This window comes from Globicephala melas, chromosome 9 (genome assembly GCF_963455315.2).
Source record: "Globicephala melas chromosome 9, mGloMel1.2, whole genome shotgun sequence".
In the NCBI taxonomy this organism is placed as follows: Eukaryota; Metazoa; Chordata; class Mammalia; order Artiodactyla; family Delphinidae; genus Globicephala; species Globicephala melas.
The window spans coordinates 20906629-20920721 of NC_083322.1; the positions used below are offsets into that span (position 1 = coordinate 20906629).

Genomic DNA, 14093 nt, shown 5'->3' on the forward strand with positions numbered 1-14093 from the left:
CTCTGGGGACTCTTCCTTCTTCTAAGGACACTAATCCCAACGTGGGGCCCCAACTCCTAACACTGTCACACTGGGGGCTAGGGCTTCAACACACGAATTGGTGGGGATCCAGACTTTCAGTCCGTAACTCCGCTTATGCCAGGAAAGTTGACCAGGCGCATCTCTGGGGCCCTCGGCCCGAGCAGGGGGCCGTTGGGAGGGGTATAGAGAGCAGTCGCAGAAGTCACAGTCCCCGTTCTTTTAGATGCGGACCACGGCAGGCTGGAATAGACACCCCTCCCTCCTCCCAAAGATATGTACAGTAAATCCCTGAAGCTGATTATCCCCTTATTTGGACAGAGGGTCTTTGCCAGTGTAACTGAGCCAAGGATCTTGAGATGAGGTCATCCTGGATTATCTGGATGGGCCCTAAATTCAGTGACAAGTTTCCTCACAAGAGACACAGAGAGGAGGCAGCGATGTGGCCCCGGTGCCAGAGACGGCAGTGATGCTGCTGCCAGCTAAGGAATGCCAACCGCTGCCAGAAGCCAGAAGAGGCGAGGAAGGGCTCCCCTTGGAGCCTCCAAATGGGAGTGTAGTCCTGGCCACACTTTGATTTCAGACTCCTGGCCTCTGGAGCTCTGAGAGAATCCGTTTCTGTTGGTGTAAGTCACCCAGTTTTTGTTATGGCAGCCTGAGGACATAGGACATAGGACCCAAGGCACAGAGAGGGTCCAGGCTTTACCCAAGCCCAGGGCAGCCCTGGGAGAGTGCCGTAGCCGGTTGGTAGAGGTGAGGCGAGTTGGCCTCCCTGTACCTCTCCCCAGGCACCCAGCCCTGACCCCTTTTCCCAGCTGCTGTCCTTTGATGCTGTCCGCCCAGATCAGGCTCCTGCAGCCTCCCTGTGCCCGCCAGTGCCTGCTTAGGACCTGTTTTGGGGAGTGGGGTGAGGGCAGCTGGCTTTCTTAAAGCCACAAGGGACAGGCGTTTACAAGGGATGGGTGTAGGACTAGTGAGGTACCCAGAGCAGAACCCCAGAGCAAACAGCCTCCAAGGACAGGACCCACACTGAGGCAGAGGGGGGTCCAGCAGGGCTTCTGGGTGGAAGGCCTGGAGTGCTCAGCTGTGCAGGAGAGAGGTAGGTGGGGAGGATGGCCAGACTCTGCTGGGGTGTGGGACTTGTAAAGACCCCCCTGGAATGAGGGGTGCGGCTCTCTGTTCCTGGGAGGGAAGAGGCTCGAGAAGCAGACATCACGTACTGGGAAAATGAGTTTCAAGGTTGGGCGGCTGATTTAATAAAACCCAAGAAGCACGGAGGTGGGGACATTACGTGGGGCGGGGGGCATCACATTTTTCAAAATCAAGGGAAGAGGGAGAGTGAGGGGACTGAATGCAGGGTAAAGAGAGGACATCTGATATATTGGCCCTGGGGAAAGTCCTGGCCAGGCCAGCAGTGGGCCTGCAGCCCCTCTGCTCCTAGGGCAGCCCCAGTTCCCTTGCTGACCCAGGAGTTTGGGGCCTGCAGTCTTCCAAAGCTCCCCCATCCTGCCCTGCCCCACTGTAATTAATACCCAGCTGCCATCCAGAAGCCTGGCAATAAATGGGCCAGTTTGAGATGGGCAACAGGATTTGGGGGCCGAGAAGGGTGGGCCCTAGACAGCTGGGAGGGGCTCAGATTTCCACCAGGCTGAACCTGAGGCAGCATCACCTGGCACCCTTCCCCATGACGCACAGAACCTGCTCTTGGGAGGTAAGAGGCTCTTGAAGTGGATGTCACATGCTGGATGTCACATGCTGGGAGAATGAGTTTCGAGGTCAGTCAGCTCTTGGAAAGGAGGCCCAGAGCAAGGCCTCTGAAGTGACTGTTGTCACAGCGAAAGCAGACTTACCTGTGTTCACAGCGTCATGCTTGGGAAAGTGTCAGTACATCCTCGGGGACCTTAGAAGTCACCTAGCCCATTTCGCAGATGTTTCAAGAGGACCAAGCACTTGGCCGAGCCCTCGAGGACAGAACCAGGACTAGAAGGCTCCGCTCTGTCTTCGCGCCTGCCTTTCTCTCTTGACCTTTTTCCATCTCTACGTCATTCAGTTATTCCCATTTCACACCCTGAACTTTATCACCCACATACCATGCACCGCCTCTGCAATCTTAAGTATTTCATTCCTTGATCACTGTTTGTCCACCTTCCAATTCATTTGCTCAAGTACACCTAGACTATACTGCTTGAACTCAAGGCAGCCAGTCTAATCACCCATCGCTTCACTGTTGCCTATCAGCCCCCCGTCTGTCTTTATCCGTCCTGTACTTCACTATCTACCATTGTAATCCCGACCTCACAAGTATCCTCACGTCTCTTGCACCCTCTCCCACCATCATAACTCACCTAGCAAAACCCCTTCCTCAGGTGAACCCTGCCTCCACTGCTCCCATGCCTACAGGCAAGCAGCACAAACGAACACTGCTAAACTGGCCCAGTTTGGCACCAGATAACTAATTGGCAGTCATCCTTTATTTCTCTAGTAGAGTGGTTCTGAAAGTGCGGTCCTCAGACCAACAGCATCAGAGTCATTTGGGAACTTGTTAGAAATGCAAATTCTCGTGCTTCATCCCAGACCAGCTGAATCAGAAACTTGGGCTGAGTTCGTAAATGGTGTTTTAACAAGCCCCCCAGGTGATTCTGATGCTTGCTAGAGTTTGAGAACCACTTTTCTAGTAGGCTCCCTTTCGGCTCCCTTTCCCGTTTCCAAGATAAGTATTTCATACATTCGCCTTCCACACAACTCCGCCTCTCTTATTTCATCTCTGTAGGGTATTGCTGATTTCATCTAGACTTGGCTGAGGGAACTGAGGCTGTCAAATGGAAACTTGTCTTCCTGTTACCACTGTTACCAATGTACGAGTGTCTGTGTCCACCTTCTTCCTTCCAGTTTCAAAGGCAGGTGTATCCTACTGCCTAACATGGGGTATCTCCCTCTGTATCTTAAGGAGAGGGAACAAAACAAAAGGAGCATTCTTAACAGCTCTAGCATCTCCCACCTTCAGAAAGAAAAGCAGAACTTTCTGGACTACGGCAGCTCCCTCCAGCGACTGCCATATTTCCTCTGCTTCTTTTTATAGCTAGTATTTGAAAAAGTTATTTACACACACAAGCTCACTTCCCAACCGTTCACTCATCTTCCATCAGCCTGAGTTAGGCTTCCACCTGCACTGTTCCCATGGAAACTGCGAGTTGAGGTTGATGGGAACGTCATTGTTGCAAATCTCATCATCCAGCACCATCAGCCACTCCCTCCTTGGGGGAAAGAAAAATCAGAAGCCCCTGTTGCATCTCCCTATTTCCCCCTAGAAGTAGCTGTTATCCTAAACTTAGTATTAAATTCTCTATATAATGTAAATAATGTTTTCTACGTTTCTATCTCTAAAACTATATTGTTTAGTTTTGTAGATTTTTAAACCCTGTAAATAAAACCATATAAACTTTTGGTTTTGTTTTTATTGTTCAGTATTATTTTTAGATGAATTCATGTTAATATGTGTATTATAATACATAATATGTATATTACATACATATAAATATATATAACAATATAAAACTTGTTCACTGATTTTCAGTGCTGTGTGGTATTCTAGTATGTGAATATACCATAACTTATTTATCACATCAGTTTTAACAGACGTTTGCTTGTTACCTATACTAACCCATGTATGCACACAAGTCTGTACATTTCTTTATGTCTGTGTAAGTTTATATACATTTCTCTATGTTTATATGTCTATACATTTCTTTATATGTGTGTGTATGTGTATATTTATACACATACACATACATGAATTCATACTGATATCTCTCTCTAATCAAGTATCACAGGGTTCATTTAGCCTCATCCCCACACACCTTATTTATTTGTAACTTCTTTCTCCAACAGTGAGAACTCTGGCTCACGTTATTTATAATTTATTTACTTATTTGACCAACCCTAGTACACAAGTAAAGTAGATTTAAAATTGATAACCCGTACCCTTGTGAGAAACAAATTTACCACTTAGAGTACACTGTTTATTATATAGAGTTCTTTTTTTGTTGTTACCCATACACTATCCAGTCAGAAAACTCTTTTCCAGTTACTTTGGTCAACTTCTTTCCCCCACCCCTCCAGTGAGGTATGTTATACACTTGTAACATAGTTTATTTTCATAGTCCCTGTTACATCCTGGGATTTTCCTGAACATCTCAGTTTTCTTTTTTTTTTTTTTCTTTCTAAGTTTGCAAAAAATAAAGTTAATTCTTTGGTGGGGGGGTACTGTGGGTTTCAACAAATGCGGAATCTTGTATCCATCATCCCAGCACCATATCTAACAGTTTCATTGTCCTAAAAGTCAGTTCCTCCTCCTTCCCTCAACCCCTGGTAACCACTGATCTGTTTTCTATCCCTATAGTTTTGCCTTTTCCATAAACTCATATAAATGAAATAAGATACTGTGTATAGCCTTTTGGCTTTTTTCACCTAAGATGTCTTTAAGATTCATCCATGTTACATGAATCAGGAGTTCATTCCTTTTTATTTCTTAGTCACTGCATGGATATATAACTGTTTATCCATTCACTTGTTGAAGGATATCTTGGTTGTTTTCAGTTTTTGGTGATTATGAATAAAGCTGCTATAGACATTCGCATATCGGTTTTTGTGTGACCACAAGTTTTCAGTTGTTTTGGGTAAATATACAAGAATGGAATTGTTGGATCATATGGTATTGTAATGCTTAACTTTAAAATGAACTGCTAAACTGTTTTCCAAGTCAGGTGACTGGTGCTATTTTGCATTCCCACTAGCAGTGTATGAGAATTTCTCTTTAGCATTTGGTGTTGCAGGTGGTTTGGGGTCATTCTAATAGATGTGTATTGATATTGCATTGTAGCTTTAATTTGCATTTGCCTAATGACTAAAGATGTTGAGTATCTTTTCACATGCTTTTTAGCCACCTGTATATCTTCTTTGGCAATTTTTCCTTGTAGATCTTTTGCCTATTTTAACAAATTGGTTTATCTTTTTATTGTTGTTTTAAGAAATGTTTTTCCCTCCTTAATGAGCTGGCTAGAATTTCTAGTACAAAGTTCAATAGGAGTGGTGAGAGAGGACATGCTTGCTGTGTTCTCAAAATTAATGGCAACACATTCAGTCTCTATTATGTATGATGTTAGCTGTAGGTTTATTTGGAGATATCATTTATTAGGTTAGAATTCCCTCTATTCCAAGTTTGCTAAGAACATTTTTTTTTTCTTTTTTTTTTTGTGGTACGTGGGCCTCTCACTGTTGTGGCCTCTCCCGTTGGGGAGCACAGGCTCCGGATGCGCAGGCTTAGCGGCCATGGCTCATGGGCCCAGGCGCTCCGCGGCATGTGGGATCTTCCCGGACCGGGGCACGAACCCGGGTCCCCTGCATCGGCAGGCGGACTCTCAACCACTGTGCCACCAGGGAAGCCCTGAGAACATTTTTAAAATCATGAATGAATGATGAATTTTGTCAAGTGAATTTTCTGCATATATTGAGATGATTGTATTTTCTTATTTCACTGTTAAGATGAATTGCATTGATTGATTTTCACATACTGAACTAGCCATGAGATGAACCTCACTTGATCATGATGTATTACTCTTTTTTATATTTTATATATATATATTCCATTAGTCATTAAGGAAATGCAAATTAAACCACAGTGAGATACTTCATGCCCACTAAATAACTGTAATGAAAGAGACAATAACACTTGTTGGTGAGGATGTAGAGAAACTGGAACCCGGAACCCTTACACTCTGCTGGTGGGCATGTAATATGGTACAGCTGCTTTGGAAAACAGTTTGGCAATTAATTCCTCAAAATGCTAAATACAGAGTTACCATGTGACCCAGAAATTCCACTCCTAGGTATATACCCAAGAGAAATGAAAGCTATCCACACAAAAACTTGTACACAAGTGTTCATAGCAGCACTATTTATAATAGTTAAAAAGTGGAAACAACCTGAATGTTCATCAGCTGATGAGTGGATAAACCAAACGTGGTCTATCCCTACAATGGAATATCATTCAGCAATAAAAAGAAATAAAGAACTGACACGTGCTACAACATGGATGAACTCTTAACAATATTTAAATTAAGTGAAAGAAGCCCCACATTGTACGAGTCCACTTGTGAGAAATGTCCAGAATAGGCAAACTCCGTAGCGACAGAGGTCAGATCAGTGGTTGCCTAAAGCATGGCTTTTCTTCTGCCTCTTCATTGTGAGGATTTGTGTTCATCTAGTCAAGAGCTGGTCTGGGTTTAAAACTTGATGCTGCACCGGGGGCTGTGGGTTTCTCAGGTGAGACCTTTGTTTGCGTCCCTGCTTGCCTGTGGGGCTTCCCTTGCTGCTGCTCCCTGTGAGCCAGTCTTTGGCAGCCGCTACCCCCAGCTATATTCCATTTATTTTTCCTTCACACTTGCTAGCATTTTGAGTTAAAGGCAGGGTAGAAGGACGTTCTCTGATGTTTTGCACAGGCACTGGAACCTGGGGCTTGGGGGTGTGGCCTTCGCTAGTGTTCCTGTCTCTTTTCTAGACGTTATGCTGGACTTAGAGCACATATTCCTGCCCTCTGCAAGGGGTAAAGAGCTGTTTTATTTGTCTGTTCCCTTTCCCAGCTGCAATGGATTTCCACCACTTCCTTCAGGCTATCCTTTTTTACCTTTCTCCTGCAGCTGAATGCTTTTGTTTCCTAGCAGAAATAGGGGAGATGGATCTAGGCAACATTTCACTGGTGTTTCATTGGTGGCTGTCGTTTTCCTTCCTCAGCTGTGGTGGGGTTTCTACCAGTGCCCTCAGGCTATGGGTTTTGTTGACTTCCACTGAAAAGTCAGGCTTTTTTTCCAGGGGATCTGGGGCTATGTAGAGTTTCAGCAGTCACTGCTGTTTCCTTCCCCCAGCCAGCCCCAAGGGGGGAACCTTTCTCAAGGCTCTCCCCAGGCAACCTTAGGAACTACAGGTGGGGGTCCTGGGGGGAAAAGTCTACACTAGGGTCTGAACCTTTAAATTTCCACAGTTTTCAGGTCTCCACGCTTTCACATTAGCCCATGTTCAGCCTTTAGCAATTCACTGAACATTTTAACTTTAATCTTCTTACTGAACTCTGCCCCACGTAAGCAAATGCTTGAGTCCAGTTTCTCCTTGTGGTGGACTGTCTCCAGTTTTCAGGCGAGTTGTTTGCTCATGACCTCAGTTCTCCAGTGGGTTCAAGAAAAGTCATCAGTTTTCCGCTTCTCCAGCTTTTTTCTTGCTGTGAGGGTAGGACATATGTTCTTTCCAGCTCTTTATTCTCATTGGCTGAAACTAGAAGTCCTGTGGTTTCTTTTGATAAACATATGTTCTTATTTTATTTTATTTTATTTTATTTTTTTGCAGTACACGGGCCTCTCACTATTGTGGCCTCTCCCGTTGTGGAGCACAGGCTCCGGACGCACAGGCTCAGTGGCCATGGCTCACGGGCCTAGCCGCTCCGCGGCATGTGGGATCTTCCTGGACCGGGGCACGAACCCGCGTCCCCTGCATCAGCAGGTGGACTGTCAACCACTGTGCCACCAGGGAAGCCCTGTTCTTAATTTTGATGGAACCAAACCTATCAGGCTTTTTCATTGGTTTGTACTTTTCATGTTTTGTTGATTGACAATTGTATATGAACTGATTTTTTTTCTTTGGCTGCGTTGGGTCTTCGTTGCTGTGCACGGGCTTTCTCTAGTTGCAGCGAGCGGGGGCTTCTCTTCGTTGTGGTGCACGGGCTTCTCACTGCGGTGCCTTTCCTTGCTGCGGAGCGTGGGCTCCAGTAGTTGCAGCACACGGGCTTCAGTAGTTGTGGCTCACGGGCTCTAGAGCGCAGGCCCAGTAGTTGTGGCGCAGGGCTTAGCTGCTCCGCGGCATGTGGGATCTTCCCGGACCAGGGATCGAACCTGTGTCCCCTACGTTGGTAGGCGGATTCTTAACCACTTCGCTGCCAGGGAAGTCCCGAACTAATTCTTTTTACAGACACATATTACGGCAGAACAGACTATGCTATAGAAAGTTCATGTAAAGCTAGAATTATTTGATCCTTGAATCCATGCTTGGATTTTCTTTATGAGAAAAGTATTAACGACTAATTCAATTTCTTTATGAATGTGGGACAAATTATTATTTCTATTTCTTCTTGAGTCACTCTGTTAAGTTGTATTTTCTTAGGAATTTGTCCACCTCATCAGCTTCAAATTTATTCGCATTTGCTCATAATGGCCTATATTATAAATATCTGTTATTGTTTTTATACCTCATACTTTACATTTATGCCTTCTGGGTTATTTTTCCCTTTGGTCATCCTCACTTAAGGCTTTGCTAGTTTATTAGCCTTTTTGAAATATCAATTTTTGCCTTTGTTGATATTTGCTATTGTCCTTTGGTTTCTATTTCATTGATTTCTGCTTTTATCTTTATTATTTCATTCCTCCTATTTTTCTTTGGGTTTATTTCTCAGCTTTCCATTATCAAATTGAAGAGTATATAGAGAACCAGATCTGAGCAGATCCTAGAGAGATGCATGTCAATTGCAACGTGGCTCACACCCTCAGCACACCTGTTCATGCCACACCACCACCTTCCAGCCAGCTCATACTTAAAGGGCTTCAAGTGAGTTAGTTTTCTGTGATCTGTTGTCTGAGGCATGAAAAAGCCAAGTTATGTTCATGTATATAACATGCTGGAGCCAGGCCAGAGTGGACTGCTGTGGGATAATAGCCCTTTTTAGGGGAGACCATGAAGGATAGTATAGAAAGAAAGTTCTTCCAATGAGCAGAACTTGAATAGTACCTTTCATGGTCTCCTTTGTGTGTGTGTGTGGAGGGGGGAAGGTGAGCTACACAGAGGTGAGGCTCTGACCAGATTCTTAGGCAGTAGCTAATGATTTTTAGGAACTTAGAAGAAACAAGAATGAAGAATGAGTGCAGGGAATTTTATGGAAGAGGCATGTGGATGAGCTTCTTGGGGTGATCTGGAGTATAAGAATTTTTGTCTCACATATTAATCAAGTGGACAAGATGACCCATTGTGCCCATCAGTTAGTTTCTCTCTCCCTCCACCTAGTGACTGCTCTGTGGGCTCATGAACAAGTGGCCATGGTGTAGGCAGGGTGCTAAAACAGACACATTCTGGGTTTGAATGTGTTTTCTCAGCTGCCACGATCTGTCAGCAACTCTACTCATGGACTTATAGAACGCCTTCTTCACCATGATGATATTCCACAGAGCACAGGGCTGCACCAAGGCACTCACTCGAAGGCAAAATAAGTAGAGCATTAACCTTAAAAGATTTACGCATCTTACTGTGGTGCCTTCATGCTGCTGCATAATGAGGCCGAGGGAGGAAGATGGATGGAGCCCAGGGATTCCCTGTGGTGCCTCCTCCTACTCTTATGTCCAGTCGTAAAAGTAGATGCAAGGACCTCTCACTGACAGCATCCCTAAAGACTCAGATCTCTCAGAAATGAAATCCAATATCCAGGACTAATGGTGTCAGTGGTGCAAAGTGAAGCAGTCCTTGCTCGTTGGTGGTGGAAAGGATGTACTCATCAGGAGTTCAGGAGAAGGGTTCTGGGTGCTGTTTCTGACTTAAACCTGATGCTCTAGCCATCTCAAGTGATTTTACTAGCTAACTGATTATCTTTCTAATAAATTCACTTCCCGTTTAAAGCAGAGAGGATTGATTTCTAATATTTGAAAAGAAGAACCCTCGTTTTTATAGTGGAACAAGTGGAGGCGGGGGAGCAGATTAGGAGGTTGAATTGTGTCCTCCTCACAAGACATGTTCCAGTCTTAATCCCCAATACCTGGTACTTGTGGATGTGACCTTATTTGGAAATAGGGTCTTTGCAGATGTAACCAAGTTACGATGAGATCATACTGGATTAGGGTGGGCCCTAAGTCCAAGGACTGGTGTCCTTATAAGAGGAGAGACACAGAGACACACAGGGAAGAAGGCCATGTGCTGATGGAGCCAGAGACTGCAGTGATTATAACTACAAGCCAAGGAACACTAACAATTGCTAGGAAGAAGCAAAGAAAAATTCTTCCTTAGTGCCTTCAGAGGGAGTATGCCTTTGCAGATTTCAGATTTCTAGCCTCTAGAACCGTGAGAGAATAATACATTTATGTTGTTTGAAGCCACACAGTCTGTGGTCATCTGTTATAGCCACCTTGGGAAACTAATACACACTTCATTCAAGGTACCCTGAGTCTGTGAAAAGATTCAGTCCTGGGAATTGGATGAGTGGCTGGCTGTGTTCTCTACTGTGGTGATTCAACCCAGGTGTCAGTTTGCCGGGCTTATAGGTAGGGCTTCAGTGGACCACCCATCAGTTTTGATCCTAAAAAAACACATGATCATTAGCCACTGTCCAGAATTACCCTCGTTCGACTGTTCTGATTACCATGCTGCTCCTGCTGCCTGGGGTATCGCACCCACCTTTCTTCCTGGAAATGAAATTCTGCTCATGCCCTACTGCCCAACGAACCTGCTGTCCATTCCCACTGAAATCGGCAGCATCTCCTACCAGCGTACCTGGCTGATGAAGAACAGCCAGAACAATCCCTTAGAACGTGCTCCGAGTGCCCTCAACAACATAGCAAGTTTAAGCAAAATCCAAAGCACCAAATAATCCAAAATAAGATGCACTATTATTATTTTTTTTGCGGTACGCGGGCCTCTCACTGTTGTGGCCTCTCCCGTTGCGGAGCACAGGCTCCGGACGCGCAGGCTCAGCGGCCATGGCTCACGGGCCCAGCCGCTCCACGGCATGTGGGATCTTCCCGGACCGGGGCACGAACCCGTGTCCCTTGCATCGGCAGGCAGCCTCTCAACCACTGCGCCACCAGGGAAGCCCAAGATGCACTATTATTTTATGAACTACTTGGGTAAAAAAAAAAAAGCACCGTCAAAGTGTGACTTATGATAATTTATAATACATCCTCATCTCAGAGACATGAAAAGATGTGCATCTTAGAACTCCTGAAATACAGTATTTCTCAAAGCCTTGGTGAAGGGAGTGTCATTTGAGCTTTCTTAAGGAACGAAGAGTGTGACAAGCAGACCGTACGTGATAAACCACTCGGACACTTCTACTCTCTAAGACTTTGGATTTCTTCCAAGGAATTTCTGGCAACTTAACTTTATTTAATATGTGGGCTACCACTGAGTCCAGGTTTCAGTCAACCAACTAAGAAAACAATTAGAACGACTTCTCGCTGCTTGAGGCAGCATATTGATCCAAATCCCTGTATGCACACCCACGTTGATAAATTCAGCCTGATAGAAAACTCTGATTGTCTCTCTTTGATCTAGCACCCTCATATTCTGTTAACCATACATATTTGCTAGTTTTTGCAGATATTTTTTAGGGTGGAAGCCTTCTTCTGGGTCAGACTCAATTGTATTTGTCCTCGTGGGCATCTGACTGTTATTACAGGTTTGAAAAAAATGAAGAGTGGTGGAGGTGATGAAGGGGTATGGCTTTCTGTGTCACCAAGCTCCAGTGAGGTTATTGAGAGTTTTCAAGCAAGGTGGGAACTGCGTCATCAGACAGGAGAAGAGTGGTTGAGTCTTCCGACAAGCTAGTTCCATTGCGGATTGAGCTTTATCGATACTCTGACTCACCTGCACCCTCTCATGTGTAACTGCTGCACTTCTCAAGGTCCTATTTTCAAATAAGAGACCTGGTGAGGCTATGAGTCACACTAACGCTGTAATTTCGCAACTCCTGGGATCAGACCTGTAAGTTTGTCTTTTGGTCTCAGCATTTTAGCTGCAAGCAATAAGAGATTCCTTTACTGTAGCCTTAGAAAATCTCTGATTTTCCAGTCTCTGCTTTGATAGGAGGATTGAGGAATTAGAATTTGTTATTGTCTCCCTTTAAGCCCGTAGTTTTCACTGGTAGTGATTTTTGTCTTCCTCAGGGGACATTTGGCAATATCTGGAGACATTTTTGGTTGTCACAACTGGGAGGGATGTATGTGTCTTCCTTGCATCTAGTGGATAGAGAGACCAGGGGTGTTGTTAAACGTCCCATAACGCATAGGACAATCTCCCGTAACAAAGAAGTACCCAGCCCAAAACGTCAGCAGTTTTGGGGCTGAGAAGCCCTGTTTTCAGCTCTTTGCTGTAGTAGGAAGTAGCCACGCCACCCAACCTCCCTTGCTGACATTCCCCTCTGCAATCTCACTTTTTACCAGAAAGATACTCTGACATGATCAGTTATAAGAAGCACCATTATTTTATGAACTACTAAGAAGGAAAAATCACCATCAAATTGATTTTTATTTATTTATTTATTTTTGCGGTACGCGGGCCTCTCACCGCTGTGGCCTCTCCCGCTGCGGAGCACAGGCTCCGGACGCGCAGGCTTAGTGGCCATGGCTCACGGGCCCAGCTGGTCCGCGGCATGTGGGATCCTCCCGGACCGGGGCACGAACCCGTGTCCCCTGCATTGGCAGGCGGCCTCTCAACCACCGCGCCACCAGGGAAGCCCTATCAAATTGATTTTTAACACACGTCCTTTTATGTGTGCTCGTCATATTCTTCTATGGCAGTAGCCACTCAGTCCTGCCAAAGCCACTTTATGGGCACTTAATTCTAGATGGCAGGTGCTACTGTGACTGCTTCTCCATGAGATGCTGTAGGATAGTAAAGTCATTTCCCTTCATACTTGCAGAATTCCAGTTACCTTTAACCCCAATAAGGTCCAATAACTAACCCTCGAATTTTTGTTGCCTGCAATCACGCCTGATTCTCATTAGCAAAATGTGTGTGTGTGTGTGCGCCCGCCTGCGTGCGTGCACACACATGTGAAAGATATTGGGACACTGTCTAACTTATGGAGGAGCTGGGCTTGCTGAAGACCACATTTAGGGCTACCTTTAATATCATCCGAGTCAGGCTTATGGAACTTGTGTGAAGAGGTCAGTACTGCTCACCAATGCCAGGCTCCAGGTGCTGTAGCTTTGGCTGTGGACACTTGCTCTAGCATCACCTCCACGGCTGCTCACACTTGAGCGTAGTTCCACTGCTCCTGCCTCAGAGTTCCCCATAGTCTACTGCCTCTTTACTCACTCTGGGCACATCAAGGACCCAGACCCTTCAGCCAAAACAAATGGCAGGGATGGGAGCAAAGCCTCTGGATCCTGGGGAAGAGTTGGAGAAATGGGGAGAGAAAGACTTCCAGCTAATACCTTAGTTGATTCTGTGTTGTCTTTGTAAACAGAAGTCAAGCCTAGTGGTCAAACAGCTGCCGAAGAAAGCAAGCCAGACACACTTCCACCATCCAGTGTTCAAGACACAGTCAAACAAAGCACAGTCCCACCATTCACTGACAAAATTGTGACTGCACTGGAGACCAAGGGAAGCACAGCCACAAAGCCTAACACCTCAAGGGCAGTGCCAACCTCAGCCCAGCAAAGCACAACTGCAGCAGCCAGTGGCAAAGATGAGAAACCAGCCACGGGCAGCCCTGCTATAACTACTGAAGACCCAAAGGATTCTACAACCACACCAACCACTGTCTCGACAAAGCCTGAAACCACAAGCAGCCAGAGTGGAATTAAAAGCAGTTCAGCTAAATCTGGAACCCAGAGTAGCCACAGTGTGACCACAAGCAGTGTGATCACTAAGGAAGGAAATCAGGCAGCCTCTGACCTTCCGAATCCGGGTAACACCTCAGTCATCACGCCTGCTCTTCCTTCCGTGCCCACCCCGGCAAGCACTCACCGGCCTAGCACCGTCCCTGTGACTTTGGTCCCTGTGACTTCAGAGCCTGCAGGGAGCTCCGAGGGACCAAACAAAATTACAGCAGCTACAAGTTTAGGCACAATGGCGGGTCCCACCTTCACGACGCAGGGGACACTGACCACACTAAGTAAGTAATGCCTTTCTTTTTTCAAGCAAAAAGAAGCTTTCAAATGCTTATGTTCTGTATCTCCAGCGATTCATGCATATTCATATTCATGAATATGCGCCACCTTCACCCAGCCGGTTGGTTTCCCATTTCAGTGATGAGCAGCGGCCGGCAGAGC

At 45.7% G+C, this 14093-nt stretch overlaps 1 protein-coding gene across 1 annotated transcript in view; it reads left to right on the forward strand.

The window, feature by feature from the left end:
* The window catches only part of PODXL (podocalyxin like), a 40487-nt gene that overhangs the window by 16934 nt on the left and 9460 nt on the right, over positions 1-14093 (forward strand). Inside the window, exon 2 of the mRNA XM_030853838.3 lies at positions 13286-13936. Within this exon, the coding sequence (XP_030709698.1) occupies positions 13286-13936 (651 nt within the window). The remainder of the gene's footprint in view (positions 1-13285; positions 13937-14093) is intronic.